Source organism: Bos indicus x Bos taurus, chromosome 11 (assembly GCF_003369695.1).
Source record: "Bos indicus x Bos taurus breed Angus x Brahman F1 hybrid chromosome 11, Bos_hybrid_MaternalHap_v2.0, whole genome shotgun sequence".
NCBI lineage: Eukaryota > Metazoa > Chordata > Mammalia > Artiodactyla > Bovidae > Bos > Bos indicus x Bos taurus.
Genome location: NC_040086.1, coordinates 400,649 through 427,030, shown reverse-complemented (window position 1 = coordinate 427,030; position 26,382 = coordinate 400,649). Strand labels below are relative to the sequence as shown.

The following is a 26,382-nucleotide window of genomic DNA, read 5'->3' as shown; positions in this document are numbered from 1 at the left end:
TTCTCTCCAGCCCACACGTTGCCCTCCAGGCCTGGGGTCTGGCTGAGTCATCTTTGTTCTTGCTGTTGGGAGCCTCATTCCTCCTGATTTCTAGCTCCTGTCTCTCAGAGCCTAGCTTCCCCTCTTCCTGGTTTACTCCCTCACTCTACATGAAGCCCACCCCCTCCACTTGCTTTCTGGGCTCTTGAATATCTGAAAATGCCATATTTTTTCCTACTCTCACCAAAAGACAGTTTGACCAGATACAGAATGTAAAAGGAAAACAATTTCCTGCTGTCATCTTTTTGCTCCGAGAGTTGTTCTTGAGAAGCATGATGCTGTTCTGATTCACTCATAAATTACCTGCTTTTTCTTTCTCTGGAAGCTTTTGGGGGTCTCCGCTTTATCTTAGATGTGTGACATGTCTAAGGGGCTTGGTGAAGCCCCTTGGTGGGTCTTTTCTCTCTTGCTGTGCTGCCCAGCCTAATGGTCAGGTTTGGAAAGATCCATATCTCCAGTTCTGGGCATTTTCTTGAATCATATCCTCCCCCTCCCCTCTCTGTGTTCTTTCTGGAATTCCTTGCTCAGTCGTCGGGATGTCTAGATTGCTATTCTGCGAGCTGAGCCTTTCCTGCTGTTTCTGCTGGGGAAAGGGAGGAGACGGGGAACCACTTCCCCATCTCGAGTCCCAGCCGCACCCTGCCTTCATCCCGGGAGCCTTTATGTGATGTCTATAAAACTAAATGTAGAATTATTTGTGAAAAACCGTTCCTGTGCTATAGGTAAGATGAATCCGGATTTGGTAATTAATGCAGACACAAATAGTCCTTCTCACCAGATGCTGCTAAACCCTGCCTAAAGCAAATGAGTAAAGACCAAGAGTTTGTTTGTTTTCAGGCAAGGCTTTATTGATTCTTTTTTGTATTTCTTTCTTTTAAAAAAAAATAGAAAGTGACCAAATATTTATGGAGTTTTGTTTTCTGCTCTTCTCCTACTCTGAATTTTCCTTGCTGGCTGGTTGAAGACACGCCTAGACTTTCTGTGCAGTCCGATTCCTGCTGCCCGCGTGTGCCGCTCCATGGTTGTCTGCGCCTGCTGATTTCTCGGGTCCTGGTGGGCTGTGCACCCTTGGCCTGGGTGCAGCCTCACTGGAGCTGTGGCCTGCCTTCCTCTCTGGCTGTCACTTCCCCTCTGGTTCCTGGCTCACTGAGTCTTGGGTCTCATCGTCCACTCTGTTCAGCTCCTCCCTAGGTTTTCCTGCAAGAAAATGATGCGTCTTTCAAGGTGAACTTGTGAAATGAGTGGAAATGCTCCTCTTTTCAGTAGCCATGACCTTGGTTTCCCTTAGAACTACAAAGAAGGCTAGATTGATCAGCATACAGAATGTGCCAGAAGCAGATTCTGTGCACTCTCCAGCCCCTGGTTGTTACCCGCACGAGCAGCACGCCTGCTCCTCTTCCTCGTTCTTCATCCCCTTCTGGTAAACCATGACATCCCAACACATTCTCAGGGAGGGTCCGCTAGCCCCTTATTTGGAGATCTTTGTCCTGTGAGGTCTCTTTCCATCTTCTTCTGGTGACCTCTAGGCACTCTGATGTAAAGCCCCTTCCCTAAAGCTTGGCTTTCCTGGTGGCTCAGACGGTAAAGAATCTGCCTGCGGGAGGCTTGGGTTCAATCCCTGGGTTTGGAAGATTCCCCTGGAGAAGGGAATGGCAACCCACTCCAGTATTCTTGCTTGGAGAATTCCGTGGACAGAGAGGAGCCTGGTGGGCTAGAGTCCATAGGATTGTAAAGAGTTAGACACGACTGAGCGACTAACACTTCCACAAATAAGTTGCATCGAGGAGCAAGCTGCTAGGAAGCCAAGTGGACCTCTCCACGTTTTTCTTTTTTTCCCTTTTTCCTCTATCACAGTCTTCTTGGTTGTGTTTGATGCACAGAGAAGAAACCAGTGCTGTGGGACTAATAAAGGTGTCCTCTTTCGGGGAGCATCTGAGAGTATTTCGGAGTGTTCCGTACTCTCTCATCCCTTCCTGCCCCAGCTAAGAGCAGGTGTCACGTCTGTGGTATACCTCCCTGTTTGTAAACATGTTGAGAAATTGACAAGCAGGACTCTGAACCTTTTGAGCCAAGGCCTCCTGTTTATATCAGATATTTAATAACGTACCGTGTTTACACTGTAATATGAGGAAAACAAAAGGAAGGTGACTGAGAATTAAATAGTATGAACGTGAATGTGTAAATACTGGGCGTGGCCACACCAGGAGAGGTAATAAAGTCCACAGCGACTTGCACCATGCACACGGCCACTGCAGACAGAGAGATGCTTCTGTGATCCTTCAGATGATGACCGAGTCACTGCCAAGTTCAAAACAGGACGAGGAGATACTAGCCTACCATGTTCATGGTCCTGGGCAATGAAATGGATATTAACACCAGGCAAAATACTTTGTGTGTGTACGATGGGGTTAGGTTCCAGTCTCTGAAGGTCCTTTGGGTTGTGGAAAAGTTGCCTCTGACCCGTGAAAGCCATGTTGGCCCCTAGTTATGTGACCATCCAGGACAGTCCCACAGATTTGCAAAATGCCTTGAGAGGTTGTACTCTGCTGTGGAGAACCCCGGTGTAGAGCCTGCCGCAGAAATCCAGTCAAGTGAGCACACAGGCGTTAGGCAGTGTTCTTAGGAGAAACAGAACCAATAGGCTATACACATGTGAAAAGAGAGAGAGCAAAAAAAAATTATTTTAAAGATTGATGTCATTTTAAAGATTTAATGTCACTGTTGCTGTCATTGTTGTTGAAGTCATGTCTGACTTGTGACCCCATGGACTGTAGCCCACGGGGCTGCTCTGTCCATGGGATTTCCCAGGCAAGAATGCTGGAGTGGGTTGACATTTCCTCCTGTAGGGGGTCTTCTCAACCCAGGGATCAGATCCACATCTCCTTCACTGGCAGGTGGAGTCTTTACCACTGAGCCACTAGGGAAACCCCTAATGTAATTGTTGTTGCTCAGTCGCTCAGTCATGTCTGACTCTGTGACCCCATGGACTCTGCAGCACACCAGGCTTCCCTGTCCTTCACTGTCTCCCGGAGTTTGCTCAAACTTATGTCTGTTGAATTGGTGATGCCATCCAACCATCTCATCCTCTGCCGCCCTCTTCTCCTCCTGCCCTCAATCTGTCCCAGCATCAGGTGATTATGGGTGCTGCCCAATCTGAAATCTGTGGAGTGTCAGTGGGAGACCCAGGGGAGAGCTGATGTTATAGCCTTGAGTTCCAAAGACAGTTTGGAGGCAGAATTCCTTGTTCCTCAGAGGACCTCAGTCTATGCTCATAAGATATTTAAGTGACTAAATGAGACCCACTCAAGCAATAGAGGATAATCTGAATTACTCTGAGTCTACTAACCTGAATATGAATTACATCTGAAAAATACCTTCACAGAAAATTATCTGCATCTAGAGTAATGATTGACTAAATATCGAGGTGCCACAACCTAGCCTTGTTGACATACACGGTTAATCATCACAGTGAAAGACAAAGAAGCTGAAGAATGTTGATTCCTGTAGTAGAAACTTGAAAGGTCATCAATGAAATATCTTTGTGTTTCTCTCTTTTTTTTGTTTAAGTTTATAACATTTTTTAAAATTTAAATTTATTTATTTTAATTGGAGGCTAATTACCTTACAATATTGTATTGGTTTTGCCATACATCAACATGAATCCACCACAGGTGTACACGTGTTCCCCATCCTGAACCCCGCCTCCCACCTCCCTCCCTGTACCATCCCTCTGGGTCATACCAGTGCACCAGCCCCAAGCATCCTGTATCCTGCATCGAACCTGGACTGGTGATTTGTTTCTTATATGATATTATACATGTTTCGATGCCATTCTCCCAAATCACCCCCCACCCCCTCTCCCACAGAGTCCAAAAGACTGTTCTATACATCTGTGTCTCTCTTGCTGTCTCGCATACAGGGTTATCGTTACCATCTTTCTAAATTCCATATATATGCGTTAGTATACTGTATTGGTATTTTTCTTTCTGGTCTACTTCACTCTGTATAATACGCTCCAGTTTCATCCACCTCATTAGAACTGATTCAAATGTATTCTTTTTAATGGCTGAGTAATACTCCATTGTGTATATGTACCACAGCTTTCTTATCCGTTCATCTGCTGATGGACATCTAGGTTGCTTCCATGTCCTGGCTATTATAAACAGTGCTGAGATGAACATTAGGGTACATGTGTCTCTTTCTTTTCTGGTTTCCTCAGTGTGTATGCCCAGCAGTGGGATTGCTGGTTCATAAGGCAGTTCTATTTCCAATTTTTTAAGGAATCTCCACACTGTTCTCCATAGTGGCTGTACTAGTTTGCATTCCCACCAACAGTGTAAGAGGGTTCCCTTTTCTCCACACCCTCTCCAGCATTTATTGCCTGTAGACTTTTGGATCGCAGCCATTCTGACTGGCGAGAAATAGTACCTCATTGTGGTTTTGATTTGCATTTCTCTGATAATGAGTGATGTTGAGCATCTTTTCATGTGTTTGTTAGCCATCTGTATGTCTTCTTTGGAGAAATGTCTGTTTAGTTCTTTGGCCCACTTTTTGATTGGGTCTTTTATTTTTCTGGAATTGAGCTGCAGGAGTTGTTTGTATATTTTTGAGATTAGTTGTTTGTCAGTTGCTTCATTTGCTATTATTTTCTCCCATTCTGAAGGCTGTCTTTTCACCTTGCTGATAGTTTCCTTTGTTGTGCAGAAGCTTTTAAGTTTAATTAGGTCCCATTTGTTTATTTTTGCTTTTATTTCCCATATTCTGGGAGGTGGGTCATAGAGGATCCTGCTGTGATTTATGTCGGAGAGTGTTTTACCTATGTTCTCCTCTAAGAGTTTTATAGTTTCTGGTCTTATGTTTAGAGCTTTAATCCATTTTGAGTTTATTTTTGTGTATGGCGTTAGAAAGTGTTCTAGTTTCATTCTTTTACAAGTGGTTGACCAGTTTTCCCAGCACCACTTGTTAAAGAGATTGTCTTTTCTCCATTGTATATTGTTGCCTCCTTTGTCAAAGATAAGGTGTCCATAGGTGTATGGATTTATCTCTGGGCTTTCTATTTTGTTCCATTGATCTATATTTCTGTCTTTGTGCCAGTACCATACTGTCTTGATGACTGTGGCTTTGTGTTTCTCAAGCATAACCAGCGTGCAGCGTTCAGACAATGGGTCGTACATCTGTAAGATGAAAATAAACAGCGAAGAGATTGTGTCTGACCCCATCTACATCGAGGTTCAAGGTGAGTCCAAAGGCCACAGATGTCCAGTTGCCGCTTGGTGGTTTGTTTTAGAGCCTGCGTTAATTGCTTTGTGTATAATGCTCCAGAGTTTGGCATGCCCATTTGTTTGTCGTTGGGTTTAAAAAAAAATTTTAATTGAAGTTGATATACCGTGTTGTGTAAGTTTCAGGTGTATAGCAAAGTGACTCAGATATAGATAGATAGATACATATATATGTACATATAGAGAGAATACATATATGTGTGTGTGTATATATATATATATGTACGTATGTTTCATATTTAATCGCTAAGTTGTATCTGACTCTTTTGTGACCTCATGGACTGTAGCCCACCAGGCTTCTCCATCCATGAGCTTTTCCAGGCAAGAATACTGGAATGGGTTGCCATTTCCTTTCCCAAAAGATCTTCCCAACCTAGGGATTGAACCCATGTCTCTGTATTGACAGCTTTACTGCTGAGCCACCAAGGAAACCATGTATATATATATATTCTTTTTCAGATTTTTTTCCCATATAAGCTATTATAAAATATTGAGTATAGTGCCCTGTGCTATACAGTAGGTCTTTGATGTTTAACTATACTCTCAAATTCCTAATTTATCCCATTTGTATGCATCAGTTCACTTCAGTTCAGTTCAGTCGCTCAGTCGTGTCTGACTCTTTGCGACCCCATGAATCGCAGCATGCCAGGCCTCCCTGTCCATCACCAACTCCCAGAGTTCACTCAAACTCACGTCCATTGAGTCAGTGATGCCATCCAGCCATCTCATCCTCTGTCGTCCCCTTTTCCTCCTGCCCCCAATCCCTCCCAGCATCAGAGTCTTTTCCAATGAGTCAACTCTTTGCATGAGGTGCCTAAAGTACTGGAGTTTCAGCTTTAGCATCATTCCTTCCAAAGAAATCCCAGGGCTGATCTCTTTTAGAATGGACTGGTTGGATCTCCTTGCAGTCCAGGGGACTCTCAAGAGTCTTCTCCAACACCACAGTTCAAAAGCATCAATTCTTCGGTGCTCAGCTTTCTTCACAGTCCATCTACTCTGATGCAAAACTTGCAGATCCTTAAGCACTGAGATAAAGACTATCTTCTTTCTTAGATTATAGGTAATTATGAAATAAACTTAATTCTTAAAGATTTAGCTCTCTGCTAGACACTAAGCCTGAGACAAAAAGGAATTATGGACCTCCTTGCCTTAAGGTTATTTACAATTTAAAAAGCTAAAGTCTTAGGACTTCCCTGGTGGTCCAGTGGTAAGGAATCCACCTTCCAATTCAGGGGACCTGGGTTTAATGCCTGGTCACGGAACTAAGTTCCCACATGCTCCAGGGCGATTAAGACCCAGCACAGCCAAAAACAAAACAACAACAAAAAATAAAACCTGAAGTGTATTTTAGGAAGCAAAATGCAGTTTATTAAACAGTTCTCAGCGCTGACACTAGATGCCACTCACCTGGTCAAGTGCCAGTTATCTGTTATTTAGTATCTTTTGCTGCAGTGGTCCCCACCCTTTTTGGCACTGGGGATCAGTTTCATGGAAAATAATTTTTCCCCAGACAGAGGGATGGACGCCCGGGCTGGGGGAGGGGGATGGTTATGGTTTCGAGATGATTCAAGTGCATTAGATTTACTGTACCCGTTATTTCTATTATCCCATCAGCAGCACCTCAGATCATCAGGCATTAGATCCTGGAGGTTGAGGACCCCTGCTTTCCTGTCTTGCTTATGCAGACAGTGAAACCAGGGAGAATAAGCTAGTTTCAACTGTGCCTGGGATTCCTTTTTCAATCCTTAGGGTTTCTCAGGCACGTGATTCAGTGCATTTCTGATGCCATGACATGACATGGGCCTGGTAGGGGAGAACTGGGGCATCAGGCAAGGCAGTCTCTGCCCTCGAGGAACCTGAACTCTCGTGGGGACATGAGCTGATGCACAGGTGAGCCAGGCCAGGTCCTGCATCTTGGGCCTTGTCTGTCTGGTTCGGCAATGGCAGGGCCTGCCAAGAGGGGCTTCGAGGAAGAACATCTTCATTATCAACCCAAGTGGCCACTCCTCGCTGTCCCAGGGACTTGTCCTCCAGGGTCTCTGCATCCCTGCTCGCCCAGGCGCCCCCATCTACAGTGTCATCAGGAGAATGACTTTGCTGCTTTCTCCTCACCCTTCTCATCACAGGTTTTGGAGAAGGTGGTCTTTTCAGCGAAGTTTGAGACTCGTCTCCCATTGAAAGGCAACTGTGCTGTCCATTCTTTTCCGAACCTGAACTTGATACCCACTGACGCTGCAGGAGGCCCGAGAGGGAGGGCCCTCACGGGGTCTCTCTTGGAGCTTTGCTCTGAGCCCATCTCAGACTCCCCTGGGCAGCTTCCCAGGTGGTGCTAGTAGTGGAGACCACCTGCCGGTGCAGGAGGCCTAAGAGACGCCGGTCCAGTCCCTGGGTCGGGAAGATCCCCTGGAGAAGGACATAGCAGTATTCTTGCCTGGAGAGAGCCGCCTGACCGGCCACAGTGCATGGGGTCACACAGAGTCGGATACGACTGAAGTGACTTGGCAGGCACGCGTGCCCGTCCCAAACTGGACGGCCATGCCACAGGGTTCTGTCAGTATCCACCAGAGGGAAGCGTTCCTACCTTGGCTGCTACTCTGGGAAAACTATTCAGAAGACATTTTACTTGTAAAATCCCAGAAAAAAAATGCCCAGGGTAGGAATGAGTTAGGTTCAAATGAAGTTTGGTGAAACACTGAAGCTTGGAAAAAAGAATCCCATTTTACCAATCCCATGTTATTCCTGCTGGGACCGGATCTGTGAGCTCCCAGTCCCTAAAGAACACGATTTAAATGCTGATCACAATTTAAATGTTTGCTTGTTCTGTTAAAGTTTTGTTACATGCCCCAAATAAGTACCAACTGGCTGTCTCTGAGCTGTTCTTAACGTCCCTTGCCTGTGACACCAGTTCTGGAATCAAAGTGGGAGATCTTGAGGTTGTAACTGTGTAACTCTGTCTACACCATTTTCATGAGTTTAGGCTTGGAAAAACTGTTCAGTCTTACACAGGTGTACAGATTTTAAAATTTATTATCACCAATATGAAAGTCTCACACACAACAGGTTGTCCTCAAAAATGGGCAGACCCACACCAGTCAGAATGACCGTGATCAAAGTCTACAAATGATAAATGCTGGAGAGGGTGTGGAGAAAAAGGAGCCCTCCTATACTGTTGGTAGAAGTATAAATTGGTAACCACTATGGAAAACCGTATGGAGGTTCCTCAAAAAACTAAAATTACAGTTACCATGTGATTCACTGATCCTACTCCTGGACAAATATCCAGAAAAGATGAAAACTTTAATTTGAAAGGATACATGCACCCCAGTGTTCACAGCAACGCTGTTTACAATCGCCAAGACATGGAAGCAATCTAAGTGTCCATCAACAGCTGAATGGATAAAGAAGATGTGCTGTATAATGGAATATTGTGTGTGTGCTCAGTCACTAAGTTGCGTCTGACTCTTTGCGACCCCATGGACTGTAGCCCTCCAGGCTCCTCTGTCCATTGGATTTCCCAGGCAAGAATACTAGGGTGGTTTGTCATTTCCTTCTCCAGGTAATCTTCCCAACCTGCATCTCTGGCATTGGCAGACAGATTCTTGACTGCTGAGCCACCAGGAAGCCCATAATGGAATATTATTTAGCCATAAAAAATGAAATAATGCCATTTGCAGAAACATAGATGGACCTAGAGATTATCATACTAAGTGAAGTCAGAGAGAGAAAGACAAATATATGGTATCACTTATATGTGGGAATGAAAAAAAAAAAAGATACAAATACACTTATTTATAAAACAGAACCAGACTCAGAAAAAGAAAACAAACTTGTTACCAAAGAGGAAGGAGTAGAAGTTTTGGATGAATAGACACACAGCACCATGTACAAAATAAACAAGCATAGCACAGGGAACTCTATTCCATATCCTGTAACAACCTATAATGGAAACGAATCTGAAAGAATATCTATTTTTGCACATGTATAACTGAATCACTTCACCATACACCTGGAACTAATACAGCATTATAAGTCAAGTGTGCATGCTTAGTTGCTCCGTCATGTCCAACTCTTTGCAACCCCGTGGACTGTATGTAGCTCACCGGGCTCCTCTGTTCATGGAATTCTCCAGGTAAGAATACTGGAGTGGGCTGCCCATTTCCTCCTCCAAGAGATCTCCCCAGCCCAGAGATGGAACCCATGGCCCCTGCGTCTCCTGCATTGGCAGGTGGATTCTTTACCACTGCACCAGCTGGGAAGCCATAAATCAAGTCTACTTAAACTTTAAAAAGAAAAAAGGAGGGGCAGACCTCGCACATGGCTTTGTTTTCACTCTGTGTTTATTGGTAAGGAATCCTGCCAGCCTTTCCCAGGAGCTTAAGCAACACCTAGTTTCACAACTGCCAGGCCTCCCTTCTGGAAAAACCAGTTCTGAATCACCATTGCTCCTTTGGGAAAGTGTCCTAGAAAGCCAGCTCGAGCTGGACTGGTAAGAATTAGCTTCTGTGTGCTTTCTTACTCAACTGCATCAAGGTGAAAACTGAGCATTTCAGACCTGGGTGGTGGACAGAAAGTAAAAGTTTAGTCACTCAGTCGTGTCTGACTCTGTGACCTCATGGACTGTAGCCAACCAGGCACCTCTGTCCATGGGATTTCCCAGGCAAGACTACTGGAGTGGGTTGCCAGTTCCTTCTCCAGGAGATCTTCCCAACCCAGAGATCAAACCCAAGTCTCCTGCACTGCAGGGTGGTGGACAGAGAGAACTATTGCTGAGTTCTGGTGTGGTTTCCACTCACCGGGGGGGTGCACCTTGACCTGTGAATCTAAAACCTTCTTCCACTTACCACTTTCTCTGCAGGACTTCCTTACTTTACGAGGCAGCCCGAGAGCATGAATGTCACCAGAAACACAGCCTTCAACCTCACCTGTCAGGCTGTGGGTCCACCCGAGCCCGTCAACATTTACTGGGTTCAAAACAGCCGCCGTGTTAATGAACTTCCAGAAAGATCCCCCTCTGTTCTGACTGTTCCTGGTGAGTCTCAGCTGTGGCATTTGTTTAATGCTTGCTTTCTGACAGTGGAAGGGAGCAGAAGTTGGGTGAATGCTGTAGTGTGCAGCAGCGGGCACTAGAGGAAGATAAAAACGCAGGTGGGGCAGCCCAGGATGGGGACCAGATGGATGGGGAGGCAGGCGGAAATCTTGGGGTCAGAGGTCACAGTACAGGACGGGTGTCTGTGGTTATATCAATCAAGTGGCCGGAGTCTTCGAGCCAGGGCAGCCGGGAAGCCCTGCTCACATTTCCCGTGGCAGCTGTGGCCCAGCTGGCCTGGCAGGCCTTGCCTTTCAGGAACCACTGATGTGAAGACCTCAGTGAGGTGGCGGCGAGGAAAATGCCTTGGTCATGGAGGCAGTTGTGGGAGGATTGAGTCATTGTGGGGCTGTGACTGCCGTGAAGGTCAGCAGTCATCTGATTTCCATCTAAGTGGGTGTGACCTGGCTTCAGTCCCAGACCTCCTCCCACAGTGCTCCGAGGGTCAGCGCCATGGATGGTTCTGTGCTGCTAAATCCGATGGGCTCCTCTTTGGCTCCTCTCCTTGCATCTCCCGGCAATGTCTGGTAAGGTTACCACCCCCTAGCCTTCCCAGTCTGCATGTACTCAGGGAGTATTCTGCGAGGATGCTGCACGCCAAAGGTGACCTTCCGAAACCACTGTCTTCCTGGCTTCCTTCCTGCCTCAGTGCTCTTCCTCTGCCCACAACAGGAGTTCTGAACATGCTGGGTGCCACAGGGCTCAGTCCTGGACTGAATTCTGATCCCTCTGAGGCACTCCTGCCTGGGAGATCTCCTTTGGATCCTGGCTTCACGACCATCCATGTGATGACTTTGAACTTTGTATCTCTGGCTCATACTACCCTCCTGAGCTTCATGCTCCTTTCCTGGCATGTCCACTCACTGGATATGAAAGTGTGTTAAAATGAAACTCTTAATGTCCCCCGGTACTCGGACTTGTTCTGCCACAGAGTTCCCCATCCTACTAAAGCATGTCACTCTCTGCCCATCCTTCCTGCTGCTCATTGTTTAGACTGACTACATCAGGAGACTGCCAGTTGTCTTCCCACAGTACATCTCAAATCTCTTTTCTGCCTGTCTGCTGCAGGGCCCTGGTCCAGGTCACCGCCACCTCTTGCCAGCATCTCTGCAGTAGCATCCTAACTGGTCTCTTAGCTTCTAGCTTTATCCCCACTATTGTTCTCCATGGTAGATCATGTCCCCTGCCTGCTGTACCTCTTCAGTGGCTGCCCGTTATCTTTGACTTTCTCTCAAGAGGCCTTTCTGCTCCTCCTCTTAGGATCTGCGTGCCCTGGTCCCCACTCTACTTTCCAATCCCAGCTCCACCCACTCTTTCCACCCTGCTAATTATGCGCCAGTCACACGGATTGTCTTTTGTTTTCTTAGAAACACCCCCCTTCGCCCTGCCTCAGGGCCTTTGCACCTCGTCTCTGTCTGCCTACAATGTCGTTCCATGTGCCCTTCCTCCCGTGACGCGTGTCAGCTAACACTTCTGCACAGAGGTCTTTCCTGGGCATTCTTCTGGGTCCTCCTCACTCCTTTATCGACTCTCAGGCATGGCACATATTCGTGTGGACTTCCTTCGTTGCACTGGTCAGGGTCTGTCATTACCCTGTTTATTTGTTTAGTCTCCTTGTCTGTCTTCTTAGAGAATGTATGCTTAGTAAGGACAAGGGCTTTGTCTCTCCCAAGACACAGCCTGACTCATGGTAATACTCACTGAATGTTTATGGTGAGAATGGACCAGCAAGTGATTGCCAGCTGAGGTATTGTCTCCGAATCACTTTTCTTACTCCAGACTCCACGAGGAATGTTATCATTTTCTCTGCCTTCATCTGAGTTTTCTTTGAGTTTCTCTGAGGAATTGATCATCAAGTGACTTATTTGTTCAAAATCAACTTTAAAAAATACATTCCACCTTCTCTGGATGATTGTTTTGAAGTCCTGTAAAGAAGATTTGTGGGGCATACAATGAAATATGTAGGTTAAATTGACATATAATTAAATGCATAGAACTTAAGCACACAATCAATGAGTCATGATAAATGTAGACACTCATGTAACCACCACTTCAGTCAATATATAGAACATTGCTCTCACCCCAGGAAGCACCCCCTTTTCCCTTTGGGTCAGCCTGCCCCTCCCGTAGGTGACCTTGTTCTGATGTCTGGTTTCATATATAAATTTTGCCTGTTATTGAGATTTACATAAATGAAATCATAAGGTATGTATTCTTTAGTGTTGTGCCTCTGCATCTCTTGAGGTCATATAATTTTTCGGCTTTATTCTCTTCATGTGGCAAATTACATCGATTGGATTTTCGAATTTTAAACCAGTGTTGCATTTCTGGGCTAAACTCTGCTTGGTCCTGATGTATTGTGATAGATTCCATTGGCTGATAGATATTAAGTTAAATATTTTTGCATTTAAGCTTTTTCTGGGGTAACACCGACTGCTTGTACTGTGAGCCAGTTCTGCTCCTAATTACTGTGAGTTAGTGAAGACCCCCTGGTCAGGACAGCATCTGCCACAAGAGTGCCCTCACCTCAGCTGCCATCCACGAGTCTCAAGGGAGTCCCAAGCCACCTGTACCCCTTACTTCAGTTCAGTTCAGTTCAGTCGCTCAGTCGTGTCCGACTCTTTGCGACCCCACGAATCACAGCATGCCAGGCCTCCCTGTCCATCACCAACTCCCGGAGTTCACCCAGACACATGTCCATCAAGTCAGTGATCCATCCAGCCATCTCATCCTCTGTCGTCCCCTTCTCCTCCTGCCCCCAATCCCTCCCACCATCAGAGTCTTTTCCAATGAGTCAACTCTTCGCATGAGGTAGCCAAAGTACTGCAGTTTCAGCTTTGGCATCATTCTTTCCAAAGAAATCCCAGGGCTGATCTCCTTCAGAATGGACTGGTTGGATCTCCTTGCAGTCCAAGGGACTCTCAAGAGTCTTCTCCAACACCACAGTTTAAAGGCATCAATTCTTCGGCGCTCAGCCTTCTTCACAGTCCAACTCTCACATCCATACATGACCACAGGAAAAACCATAGCCTTGACTAGACGAACCTTTGCTGGCAAAGTAATATCTCTGCTTTTGAATATGCTATCCAGGTTGGTCATAACTTTCCTTCCAAGGAGTAAGCATCTTTTAATTTCATGGCTGCAGTCACCATCTGCAGTGATTTTGGAGCCCCCAAAAATAAAGTCTGACACTGTTTCCACTGTTTCCCCATCTATTTCCCATGAAGTGATGGGACCGGATGCCATGACCTTTGTTTTCTGAATGTTGAGCTTTAAGCCAACTTTTTCACTCTCCACTTTCACTTTCATCAAGAGGCTTTTGAGTTCCTCTTCACTTTCTGCCATAAGGGTGGTATCATCTGCATATCTGAGGTTACTGATACTTCTCCTGGCAATCTTGATTCCAGCTTGTGCTTCTTCCAATCCAGCGTTTCTCCTGATGTCCTCTGCATATAAGTTAAATAAGCAGGGTGACAATATACAGCCTCGATGTACTCCTTTTCCTATTTGGAACCAGTCTGTTGTTCCATGTCCAGGTCTAACTGTTGCTTCCTGACCTGCATACAGATTTCTCAAGAGGCAGGTCAGGTGGTCTGGTATTCCCTTCTCTTTCAGAATTTTCCACAGTTTCTTGTGATCCACACAGTCAAAGGCTTTGGCATAGTCAATAAAGCAGAAATAGATGTTTTTCTGGAACTCTCTTGCTTTTTCCATGATCCAGGGGATGTTGACAATTTGATTTCTGGTTCCTCTGCCTTTTCTAAAACCAGCTTGAACATCTGGAAGTTCACAGTTCACATATTGCTGAAGCCTGGCTTGGAGAATTTTGAGCATTACTTTACTAGCGTTGAGATGAGTGCAATTGTGCGGTAGTTTGAGCATTCTTTGGCATTACCTTTCTTTGGGATTGGAATGAAAACTGAGCTTTTCCAGTCCTGTGGCCACTGCTGACTTTTCCCAATTTGCTGGCATATTGAGTGCAGCACTTTCACAACATCATCTTTCAGGATTTGAAATACCTCAGCTGGATTTCCATCACCTCCACTAGCTTTGTTTGTAGTGATGCTTTCTAAAGCCCACTTGACTTCACATTCCAGGATGTCTGGCTCTAGGTCAGTGATCACACCATCGTGATTATCTGGGTTGTGAAGATCTTTTTTGTACAGTTCTTCTGTGTATTCTTGCCATCTCTTCTCAATATCTTCTGCTTCTGTTAGGTCCATACCATTTCTGTCCTTTATCGAGTCCATCTTTGCATGAAATGTTCCCTTGGTATCTCTAATTTTCTTGAAGAGATCTCTAGTCTTTCCCATTCTGTTGTTCTCCTCTATTCCTTTGCATTGATCGCTGAAGAAGGCTTTCTTATCTCTTCTTGCTATTCTTTGGAACTCTGCATTCAGATGCTTACACCTTTCCTTTTCTCCTTTGCTTTTTGCTTCTCTTCTTTTCACAGCTATTTGTAAGGCCTCCCCAGACAGCCATTTTGCTTTTTTGCATTTCTTTTCCATGGGGATGGTCTTGATCCCTGTCTCCTGTACAATGTCACAAACCTCATTCCATAGTTCATCAGGCACTCTGTCTATCAGATCTAGGCCCTTAAATCTATTTCTCACTTCCACTGTATAATCATAAGGGATTTGATTTAGGTTATTCCTGAATGGTCTAGTGGTTTTCCCTACTTTCTTCAATTTAAGTCTGAATTTGGCAATAAGGAGTTCATGATCTGAGCCACAGTCAGCTCCTGGTCTTGTTTTTGCTGACTGTATAGAGCTTCTCCATCTTTGGCTGCAAAGAACATAATCTGATTTCAGTGTTGACCATCTGGTGATGTCCATGTATAGAGTCTTCTCTTGTGTTGTTGGAAGAGGGTGTTATGACCAGTGCATTTTCTTGGCAAAATTCTATTAGTCTTTGCCCTGCTTCATTCCATATTCCAAGGCCAAATTTGCCTGTTACTCCAGGTGTTTCTTGATTTCCTACTTTTGCATTCCAGTCCCCTATAATGAAAAGGACATCTTTTTTGGGTGTTAGTTCTAAAAGGTCTTGTAGGTCTTCATAGAACCGTTCAACTTCAGCTTCTTCAGCGTTACTGGTTGGGGCATAGACTTGGATTACTGTGATATTGAATGGTTTGCCTTGGAAACGAACAGAGATCATTCTGTCATTTTTGAGATTGCATCCAAGTACTGCATTTCGGACTCTTGTTGACCATGATGGCTACTCCATTTCTTCTGAGGGATTCCTACCCGCAGTAGTAGATACAATGGTCATCTGAGTTAAATTCACCCATTCCAGTCCATTTTAGTTCGCTGATTCCTAGAATGTCGACATTCACTCTTGCCATCTCTTGTTTGACCACTTCCAATTTGCCTTGACTCCGTACTTACTGGCTGTTAATTTGGAGGTTCCTATGCCCCCCCTGGGTTTCCCAAATGGCTCAGTGGTAAAGAATCCAGTCGCCAGTCCAGGTTCGATGCACGATACTGGATGCTTGGGGCTGGTGCACTGGGATGACCCAGAGGGATGGTATGGGGAGGGAGGAGGGAGGAGGGTTCAGGATGGGGAACACAAGTATACCTGTGGCGGATTCATTTCGATATTTGGCAAAACTAACACAATATTGTAAAGTTTAAAAATAAAATAAAATTAAAAAAAAAAAAAAGAGAGAATCCACTTCCAATGCAGGAGACATGGGTTTAATCCCTGGATTGGGAAGATCCCCTGGAGAAGGAAATGGCAACCTGGGAAATCCCATGGACAGAGGAGCCTGGTGGGCTACAGTCCATGGGGTCGCAAAGAGACGCTCTGGTGTCGCTTCAGACTTAGTGACTAAACCGCAGCCATCATGACCCCTTTGGGTTCAGTGATTTTCTAGAATAACTCAGAACTCAGAAAAGTGCTCTACTTATGTTATAGTTTATTTCACCAGGGATACACACAGGATGAAGTCTGGGAGGGTCCCAAATGCAGAGCTTTTCTGCCTTGAAGAGTGTCACCTGGTGCATCAGTGTGTTCACAGAAGAAGAAACTGCTGAGCTTTGGTGTTCAGAATTTTTTTTTATTGGGGCTTCATTATGTGGTATAACTGAATAAAACATTAACCATGATGGAATACCGTCTCCCGACCTCTCTCTCTTTCCTAGAGGTCAGGAACTTGAGCTAATATCACGTGGATCAAAGCCCCAAGCCTCCCATCACATGATTTAGTCATTCTGGTGACCAGTGCCCATCTAGAAGTCAGTTGTGGATCCACTTGAGTTACCTCATTAGCATAACAAAGCCACTCTCGTTGCTCAGTAAATTACCAGGGACAAAAGCTAGTCCAAGTCTTTATCACACAACAGTGTTCATGAAGGAAGTTGGTTTATAGTTTTGTTTTTGTGATGTCGGTTTTGGCATCTGGGTAGTGCTGACCTCATAAAACCTAGTTGGAAAATGTTCCCAACTCCTCTCTTTGTTGAAAGAGCTTGGTAGCGGTGGTGTTATTTTGGAAAGATGTGTATGAAGTTCAGTGGAGGTTGTAACCTCTTGTGTTTTGAATATTTTTTTTACCTTGCTTTTTAAAAAAGAAAACTTTTTATTTTATACTGGAGTTAGCCAATTAATGGTGTGACAGTTTCAGGTGGACAGCAAAGGGACTCAGCCAAACATATACAGGCATCCATTCTCCCCCAAACTCCCATGCCATATTCATGCTGCTACGTAGCACTGAACAGAGCTCCCTGTGCTACGCAGTAGGACCTTGTTGGTTATCCATTTTAAATATATTGAATGCTTTATTTCTGATAATGCAGTTTACATTGCCTTTTTGGTGAGGTTAATGTATTGGTTCATGTTGAGTCTGAGGTTAACTGAAATCCCCAAGCATTTTTCTCATAAATTGCTGCAAAATCAAGGCTCTCCTGCTTTTTGTATATTTAATTATTCTGAAATTTCAGCCCATCATGTGACCTTTATCCCATGAAAATTTATCTCATCATCCCAATCTACTAAGGCCATTTTGAACCTTGATTCTCTTATTGGATTAGCAAATTCTCTCCCGGTTTCCTGTCTAGATTCTAATCTAACCAAGGACAAAGCACAGTGGCCATCAGGCAACCTCTGAGTTGATATCAATTCATGAAATCAGCTCTTTTGTCTACTTTTCAATCAGCAGCCAATCTGCCTAATTTTATTTTTTCCACCATTTATCTCTCCATCTTGTCTTCTAAGAAATTCCTTGATACATTGGACTAAGAACTGTCCTGGAAAGACTGGAAATCAGTTTGCAATTCATTTTGAAATCAGACTTGACTTCCTGTTGGTGAGCTGAACTCCATGCCTGTCCTCCTAGGACACGTGTCCTAGGCACCGATTTGATAACCTTCTCTGAAGTTCTGCTGTGGATTCTGTCTCTCACTGATTTTGTACTTGCCAAAATCAGTATCATTTTCTTTATGAAAACAAGGACAAAATCTGTCCATCTCTGTTCATCTAGAATTTATTTTGTTTTACATTTTGGCCACTGCTCAGCATGTGGGATCTAGTTCCCTGACCGAGGATTGAACTCACATCCCCTGCATTGGAAGTAAGGAGTCCCAGTTACTGGACCACCAGGGAAGTCCCCGTCTCTGTTCATCTAGAACTTTTCCTCTTCAGTTTGCTTAGCAAGCAGAAGGATCTGCAAAATTTAATACCCAAGGCTATATATATTGATATAAATTATCTCAACTTGGTGACCTTATTTATTTCTAAATGGTCAGATATACCGATACAACTGACACTTATTTTGGGCTTTAGATTCTTTACAGTCTTCATTTTACTTTCTTTAATTTGAAGATTTTTTTCCTTCTGGTTAAGAAGATAGAAGTAAAATAGAAACCAAGCATTCTATAGGCTAATAGTATGCTTTTTAACATAAACTTTAATGGGATATGGTTACATGAAGCTACACATGTGATAAACTTACACAAAGCAACACACACACACGAATGAGTCCACATGTAACTGGAAAAATCGGAATAAGCTCTGTGGAAGGTACCAGTGTCAGTTTTCTGGTTTTGACACTGTAGTTATTTGAGACATTAACATTGGGGAGGTAGGGTGAAGGATACGTGGAGCTCCCTGTTTCTGTAAATCTATAATTAACATTTCAGAATGAAAAATGTTTTAAACTGTTAAAATGTTGTAGCACTGTGAAAGAACTACATTCAAACTTATTCTTATTTACATCTATTCTTAACTTAGAGGACAAGTTAGTGTGATACCCGAGCCCCTCCCAGTAAGTAGGTGGTGCTTAGGGAACTAGGCTGAGGCCGTTTTGACTTGAAATGGCTTTGCGGACTGCGTACCCACTCAGAGCCTGCATGGAGCAGGCACATTTAGGAACAGGAAGATCGTACACTTTTCCCTCATGATACCAGTTGTTTTTCTTCTGTGACATAAGTGCTGTCTTTAAGAAATGTGAGCGAAGAAGTACTTTGTCTAAAGGGCATGATTCTGAGTCAACAAAACCAGTCTCAAAGGTTACGTGCTGTGTAATTCCATTTAGGTAACATTCTCAAAATGAAAGGGTTGTAGTGACGGCGTGCACATCAGCTCCTGCCAGGGGTTAGGTTGACAGAGGATGTTTGTAGAAGGGGTGGCAGGGGGGAGCTTGTTTGTTTTGGCTCTACCACTAAGGCATGTGGGGTCTTAGTTCCCCAACCAGGGGGCAAACCCCACCCCTGCAGTCGATGCTCAGAGTCTTAACCACTGGACCCCCAGGGAAGGCCCTGGAAACTTCTTTTTGGTGATGAAACAGTTGATTTGTATACATATTTGTACCTGTAATAAAATTTCATAGAAATTTCATAAAAACCACCCCTCCCCCAAATTAAGCAAAACCAAAAACTAGTGAAATCTGAGTAAGGCCTGCCTGTATTTTAGTTACTACTATTGGGCTTCCTGAGTGGTTCAACTGCAGGAGACACAAGAGATGCAGGTTCGATGCCTGGGTTGGGAAGATCCCCTGGTGTGGGAAATGGCAACCCACTCCAGTATTCTTGCCTGGAAAATCCCATAGACAGAGGAGCCTGGTGGGCTACAGTCCAGAGGGTTACAAAGAGGTGGACATGACTGGACGACTGAGCACGTGTACAGCGTTCCAAAGTCACTTGATCACGCTACCATGATTATGTAAGACGTACCACTAGGGGACCCTGGGCGAAGGGTGCGGGGAGCTCTGTACGAGTTCTGTAGTTTCTTGCAAATCAAAACTGTTTCAAAACAAAGTTACTTTTTCCCCCCAAGGAAATACTTTGTCATCAACAAATAGAGTCCCAAAATAAAGAGCAGAACTAGGAAAGCTTTTGCTCTATGGTGTTTAGCGATAGGATGTGTTATAGGTTAAGTGGTTAAGATCCCATTAACTAATGTTGGTTCACCACTGTGTGTCCCTAGGCAGGTTACTTGCCTTCTTTATACAAAATAGGGATAGTAACAGTGTCTACCTCACAGAACATTTATGAAGATTCAGTGAAATAACATATGTAAGGACTTGGGTACAGAAGCAGCCTTCAGGAATGACTCAGATGTTACCTGAGACAAATTTTTATATGAAACAGTTACTAACTCACTGTCCATTTTGAGCTACCTTCCTACCGAGATCAGGGACTTAGGCTGATCTTTCTGGTCTTCACTTTAAAAAAAAAAAAATGTTTTTATTTACTTCTTTATTTTTGGCTGTGCTGGGTCTTCATTGCTGCTCGGACTTTTCTCTAGTTGCGGCAAGTGGGGGCTACTCTCAGTTGCAGGCCCTGGGCTTTTCCTTGCGGAGCACAGGCTCTGGAGCACAGGCTAAGTCACTGTGGTGCACCGGCTTCGCTGTTCCCCGGCATGTGGGATCTTCCCAGATGAGGGAGCGAACCCATGTCTCCTGCATTGGCAGATGGATTATTTACCACTGAGCCACCAGGAACGTCCTGGTTTTTACTTTTAAAAAATACGTGTTTTATGTTAAAATCCACATTTAGAAAACAGCTAAGCTAGTTTTGCTTTTAGTTAATTGGCTATAGTGCTTGTTTTTTTAAATTATTACTATTTTTTGGCCGTACAGCAAGGCATGCAAGATTCTTAGTTCCTGGATCAGGGATTGAACTGGCGCTCCTTGCAGTGAAAGCATGGAGTCTTAATCACTGGACTACCAGAGAAGTCCCTGTAGTTCTTAATATTCGTTGTGATGACAACAGTAACAATAATAACTAGAATTTGTGTGTCAGTTTGTAATTCTCACAATGCCTTCAGTAAAGAACCTCATAGCAGTCAATGATACAGTTAGATGTTTTCTAATTACCATTTTACAGATCAGGAAGAAATTCGGAGCAAGTAAGGGACCTGCTTGCCTAAGGTCTAGCCTTTGTGTGGCAGCTGGAACAAGCCTCACAAAACATAGACTAGGTTATATCAGTCTTCTGCTCAAAGCCCCAGGTTTCCCATCTCTCTTGGAGGACAAAGAAAGAAAGTGAACTCGCTCAGTTGTGTCCGATTCTTTGCGACCCCGTGGACTATAGCCTACCAGGCTCCTCTGTCCATGGGATTCTCCAGGCAAGAATACTGGAGTGGGATGCCATTTCCTTCTCCAGGGGGTCTTAGGGGGTCTTCCCGACCCAGGGATTGAACCCAGGTCTCCCAAATTGGAGGCAGACACTTTAACTTCTGAGCCACCAGGGAAGCCTGACCCATATATTCCCTGACTTCAAACCTTCCCTCACCCTCCAGAATAAACTTGGCCCGTTCCCTCACCCCAAGTCTTTCCTCAGAGGACGTTTTTCAAGGAGCCATCTCTGACCCACATGTTTACAATCACTACCAGTTCTCCACACCCCCTGACCATCTATTTTTCCCAAGTACTAATCACCTTCTAATACAGCATGCAGCTTATCAAACGGAGCAGGTCTTTGCCTCCCCTTGCTTGCCCCCCTCAATGTCTTCTGCCAGCCTTTTGTGTCTGGAAAACTTTAGTCATCAGAGAAATGAGAAATGTGGAAACAAAGGAAAACAAAGGAGACTAGATAATAATAATGTAGTCATTAAGCAGAGTCAAGGACCTTCAGCTGTTTCTCAAGGGCTATAGATAAGATTCTGAACCACATCCTGTGAGCTGTCTTATAGATACCTAGCTGGAGAATTAACTACATGATGAGCAGACTGTACCCAGGACATGAGCTGCCACAATTCCTGCAATTGGCCACAAAAAAATGGGAACAAATGAACCCTAGAACTAAAGATTAACTGTACCTAAAGCAACCAAGATGATGCTGGTCAGATCACTGATGACCAATTTGAAGATAACTTAGAAATGACTGTGCTGTTCCTGCATGTAGACCGCCCCCCACAATCTGCCTTTAAAAGCTCTCACCCGCTGCTTGTCGGGGTGAGAAGTTGGCCTTTGGACAGATGTCGCCACCCTCCTCCACCCGGTTGCCGGCACCTGAAATAAAGCACTTTCCTTTCCACCAATCTGGCCTGTTTATTGGCTTTTGAGGGGCAAACAGCTGGAGCCACAAACTCCTTTTGGTAACATTTATTAAGGCTATTATTTCTCACCCTCTTTTGTCCTTGAGAATGTGAGCTTTATAAGGGCAGGTATCATGGATAGATCCCAGGTGCCTGGAAAACATCTGGCACACAGCAGCCACACACTAAATGTTGAGTGAATGAATTCAGGGCAGAAAGGGAGTTCCAAGTTCATAAGTGTAAGCCCTTCATTTATGCAGCATATTATTGTATTTCTCTCCTCTCTGGGTAGAAAGATGAACACCAGGGGAAAAAAATAAAAGGACAGGATTGCTTAACCCAGAAGTCAAAGAAACACCCTAACTGTGCTCTTAAGAACTGCCTCCTCAGCAATTCTGATTGTCTTTCCCTTGAGGGAGCATCCTGTGGCTACATGTTCCCTAAAATATCTTTCAGACCTTGTGTCAGGGTCTGTCTTTTTTTAAACCAGCAGAGTACCAAGCAAGAGGGGCGCAAACCATCATAGTGAACTTGGGTGGGATGTCATGCAGGCAGGGGGTGTCCACGAGAAGATCTGGCAACAGGAAACGTGGAGGCGCTGCTGTCGGGGATGTTTGGGAGATTGGGTGGTAGGGTGGAGACGTGGTGGGTGGGTACTGTTCTCCCTGAAAAGCCACAGGGTTGGGCTCTAAAACTTCAAGATCCTTTCTAGTCTAGTAGTTGAGGGAGGGAGAAGGGAGAAGTGATAGGGTAGCTCTCTTTCTTAGTTCATCTTGGTTGCTGCAGTCAACTCAGGTTTATAAATGAGCCTCCAAGTGGGAAGCTAATGCCCTTAAGCCAAAGAAAGAAAAATGTGTCACCAAATACATTAAGCCAGGAAGCCTGTAGTTGGCCTAAAGTTTTCACCCATTCAATTCTAGGTAAAGTTAATCTGGGTTGGAATCAGCCTCCATTTCTGCTAGCCTTTGTTTGGCCTGTGGGCATTCATCACCTCAACCTGCTGGATAAAACTACTGCCCTTGATGGTTTGGCTTCTTGTGGGCAGTTCTGAGTCGGAATGGGTGCCTTGTGCCAGGGAATTAGCTGCTGACTTTGTGTGTCCTCTGAAGAGAAGCATGTAGAGGAAAAACGTCTTCCCCTTAACGTAAAATCCTGAGTGGTTTCACTCTCGACATGGGTCAACCTTGCAGGACTGAAAAACCATGGGCCTAACTCATCTTACTTTGGGATCTGTAAGGAAGTGGTGGATCTCAAGGAAATAGGTCCATCCTCTTGTTTCTTTGCAGGGCCAGGCTTGCCCTCACCACTGGCTGTCAGAGGGATTCATGGTTTGTTTTCAAGGGTTTCCCAAGAGTTTGGACAAGGGTGATTGAAGTCAAATGATTGGGTTTAGCCTGCAGAAGTCTGCTCAAATATGTACAAAATGTAAGTTGCCTAGCAGCTCCCAGGGTCTTATGATTGAGCCAAAGCTGATTTTTCTAAACATAAGCCAAGTTTTGCCAGTTCACGTTGCCTGGTGAAACAGGCATCTCATTTGGGAACTGACGACCTGGAAGGTTAAAGGTGATACTCCAGCGGGAAAAACCAAAGGTCACAGGCCTGCCTGTGAAAAAGTGGTGGGCAACAGGGGCCCCAGGTGGTGGCTTAGAGCAGTGGTCCCCAACCTTTTTGGCACCAGGGACCAGTTTCATCGAAGACAATTTTTTCTTGGACCGGAGGTGGCGGATAAGGGGGATGGTTTGGGGATGATTCAAGTGTGTTACATTTATTGTGCACCTTATTTCTATTATTATTATATCATAATAATATATTATTGTAGTATAAATAATTATGTACTGTATTATATTACATACTCTATTATATATTATATTATTATGTATTTGGCTGTGCTGAGTCTTAATTAGTGCACATGGACTCTCGTTCCCTGAACAGGGATCAAACCTGGGCCCCCTGCACTGGGAACTCAGAGTCTTAGCCCCTGAACCACCAGGGAAGTCCTCAAGCGTGCTTTTTTACCTCACTGCAATGTCCTTCCAGTAAGTAAGCCTGAAACTAGCATGTAGCTGATTATTCTGTCAGCCCTGAAAATTCCCGAGACATTATTATCAACGAAAGTCCATAGTTTATTCAGATTTTCTTAGTCTTTACCTGACGTCCTTCTACTGGCCTAGGATTTAGTTGTGTCTCCTTCAGCTTCTCTCGGTTGTGACAATGTCTCCGACTTCCCTTGTTTTTAATGACGTGGATGGCTTTGAGTATGGGTCAGGTCTTTTTTTTGTAGTGTGTCCCACAGTTTGGACCTGTCTGATGTTTACCTCCTTTTTCTCGTGGTTAGATCTGGGTTCTGTGTTTTGGCGGGGGAGGACCCCAGAGGGGAAGTGCCATTCTCATCACATCACATCGAGGGTACACTCTGTCAGCGTGGCTTACAGCATTGGCCTTGACCTTGACTCTCCACCTGAGCTAGTGTGTGTCAGTTCCTCACTTGAAAGTTTTTCTTTGACTCCCCTTTCCATATCGATCTCTTTGGAAGTTAGTCATTATGATCAGGAGTAAGGATTAATGCTCCTCTTTAGGAGCGGAGCATCAATATAAAAATCACTTGGAATTCTTCTGCATGGGGTTTTGTCTCTTCTCCCATTTATTTAATCGCTTGTATATATTGGTAAAGGAGCTTCCTAGGTGGCTTAGCAGTAAAGAATCCACCTGCCAATGTAGGAGATGCAGGAGATGCAGGTTCCATCCCAGGGTCAGGAAGATCCGCTGGAGGAGGGCATGGCAACCCACTCCAGTATTCTTGCCTGGGAAATCCATCCCATGGACAGAGGAGCCTGATGGGATATAGTCCATGGGGTCAAAAAAGAGTTGGACACGACTGAGCAGCTAAACAACAAGAACAACAACAAATGTCGCTAAGACTCACGGATAATTATCTTATACTTTGGTTACAGTCTAATGCTACTTTATTTTCTTGCTCGACTTGTTCCCACTTTGGCGATTGGGAGTTTTTTTAGCTGGCTCCTGGGTCTCTTTGCCGCCGCCCCCACCCGTCCCTTTGTGCGTGTGTGGGTGTGTGTGTGTCGTACGTTTTATATTTTGCTCCAGGCTCATCTTACATGTTTACTGCTCCAAACTGAAAATCAGCATTTCTCCAAGGAACTGGCTCCTTTCATTGGCGAATAGTATTATAAGAAACCAAGGGGGACTTCCCTGGTGGTCCAGCGGCTAAGACTCCATGCTCCCAGTACAGGAAGCCTGGGTTTGATCCCACATGCCGAAACTAAGACTTAGTGCAACTAAATAAATACAAATATTTTTAAAAGAAAGAAACCAAGGTCTTGGGACTTCCCTGGAAGTCCAGTGGTTAAGACTCTGTGCTTCCAATGAGGAACTCAGATCCCACATGCCACACAGCACAGTCGAAAGAATTAAAACAGTAATAAAAATAAAGAAACTAAGATCTGGATTGCTTCTCTTCCTTTCTCCTTAAAATTAATGAATCAATGGAATATTTTTCATTTCTAAGATGGTAGAAATGGTAGAATTTTTCTTCACTCAGACCAGTGTCTTCAAGTAATAGTGATGCCTGGTGTTTACATAATCCCTTATGAATACATTGATTTTCACTATTAAAAAAGGATCACTGCAACGGAAATTTCATTCATCGGAAGTTTTACAAACTGTGGCTTTTGTCCTGCTGTTTCTGGAGTCCTGATTGTCCACAGTGTGTAGCATAGGATATATGGGATGCTAACCACGGGGTTGTCTAGGTGAGCCCCATAAACCACTCTTCTTAATATTGGGGCCAGTAATTCCTATTGCAGGTTTCCCAGGTGGCACACTGGTAAAGAATTGCCTGCCAGTGCAGGAGATACAAGAGATGTGGGTTCCATCCCTGGGTTGGGAAGATCCCCTGAAGGAGGAAATGGCAACCCATTCCAGTATTCTTGCCTGAAAAATTCCATGGACGGAGAAACCTGGAGGGCTACAGCCCACGGGGTCGCAGAGTTGGACACAACTGAGGGGTTGAGCACACACACAATTCCCATAGCTCCTTGCTGAAATTTTAAAACTAAATGATACTGCTCTGTTGCCTCATGTCTCACCGTTGGGAAAAAATAAAGAGTTTTAATGAATTACAGATGTCTTTTAAGCCCATTGGTGCCTTGCTCCTGGTACCCAGGGTTTAATCCTACGTTTGTTTTTCAAACACCAACACACATTTTTAATTAACTTTGCATTTATGGCTTGAAGCACTGAACCACGAAGTAAAAGGATGCCCAGACTCCCCCAGGATTCTGATAAACAGCAGCCTGCCTCTCCACCCCTGGTCTCATGGGTCTCTCCTTCTCCTCTAGGTCTGACCAAGACCACAATCTTCAGTTGTGAGGCCCACAATCAAAAGGGCTGACCGTGTCCAAAAGCGTGCAGATCAACATCAAAGGTAAGTGTCAGGGTGGGGTCTTGCAGGGGAAACACTGTGAGCTGTGCAGCCAGCAGCCT

At 44.7% G+C, this 26,382-nt stretch overlaps 1 protein-coding gene across 1 annotated transcript in view; it reads left to right on the top strand.

Moving 5' to 3' along the window:
- The window catches only part of MERTK (MER proto-oncogene, tyrosine kinase), a 138,265-nt gene that overhangs the window by 49,539 nt on the left and 62,344 nt on the right, over positions 1-26,382 (top strand). The window contains 4 exon segments of the mRNA XM_027554516.1: positions 5,175-5,275; positions 10,174-10,347; positions 26,238-26,276; positions 26,279-26,323. Of these exon segments, the coding sequence (XP_027410317.1) occupies positions 5,175-5,275; positions 10,174-10,347; positions 26,238-26,276; positions 26,279-26,323 (359 nt within the window).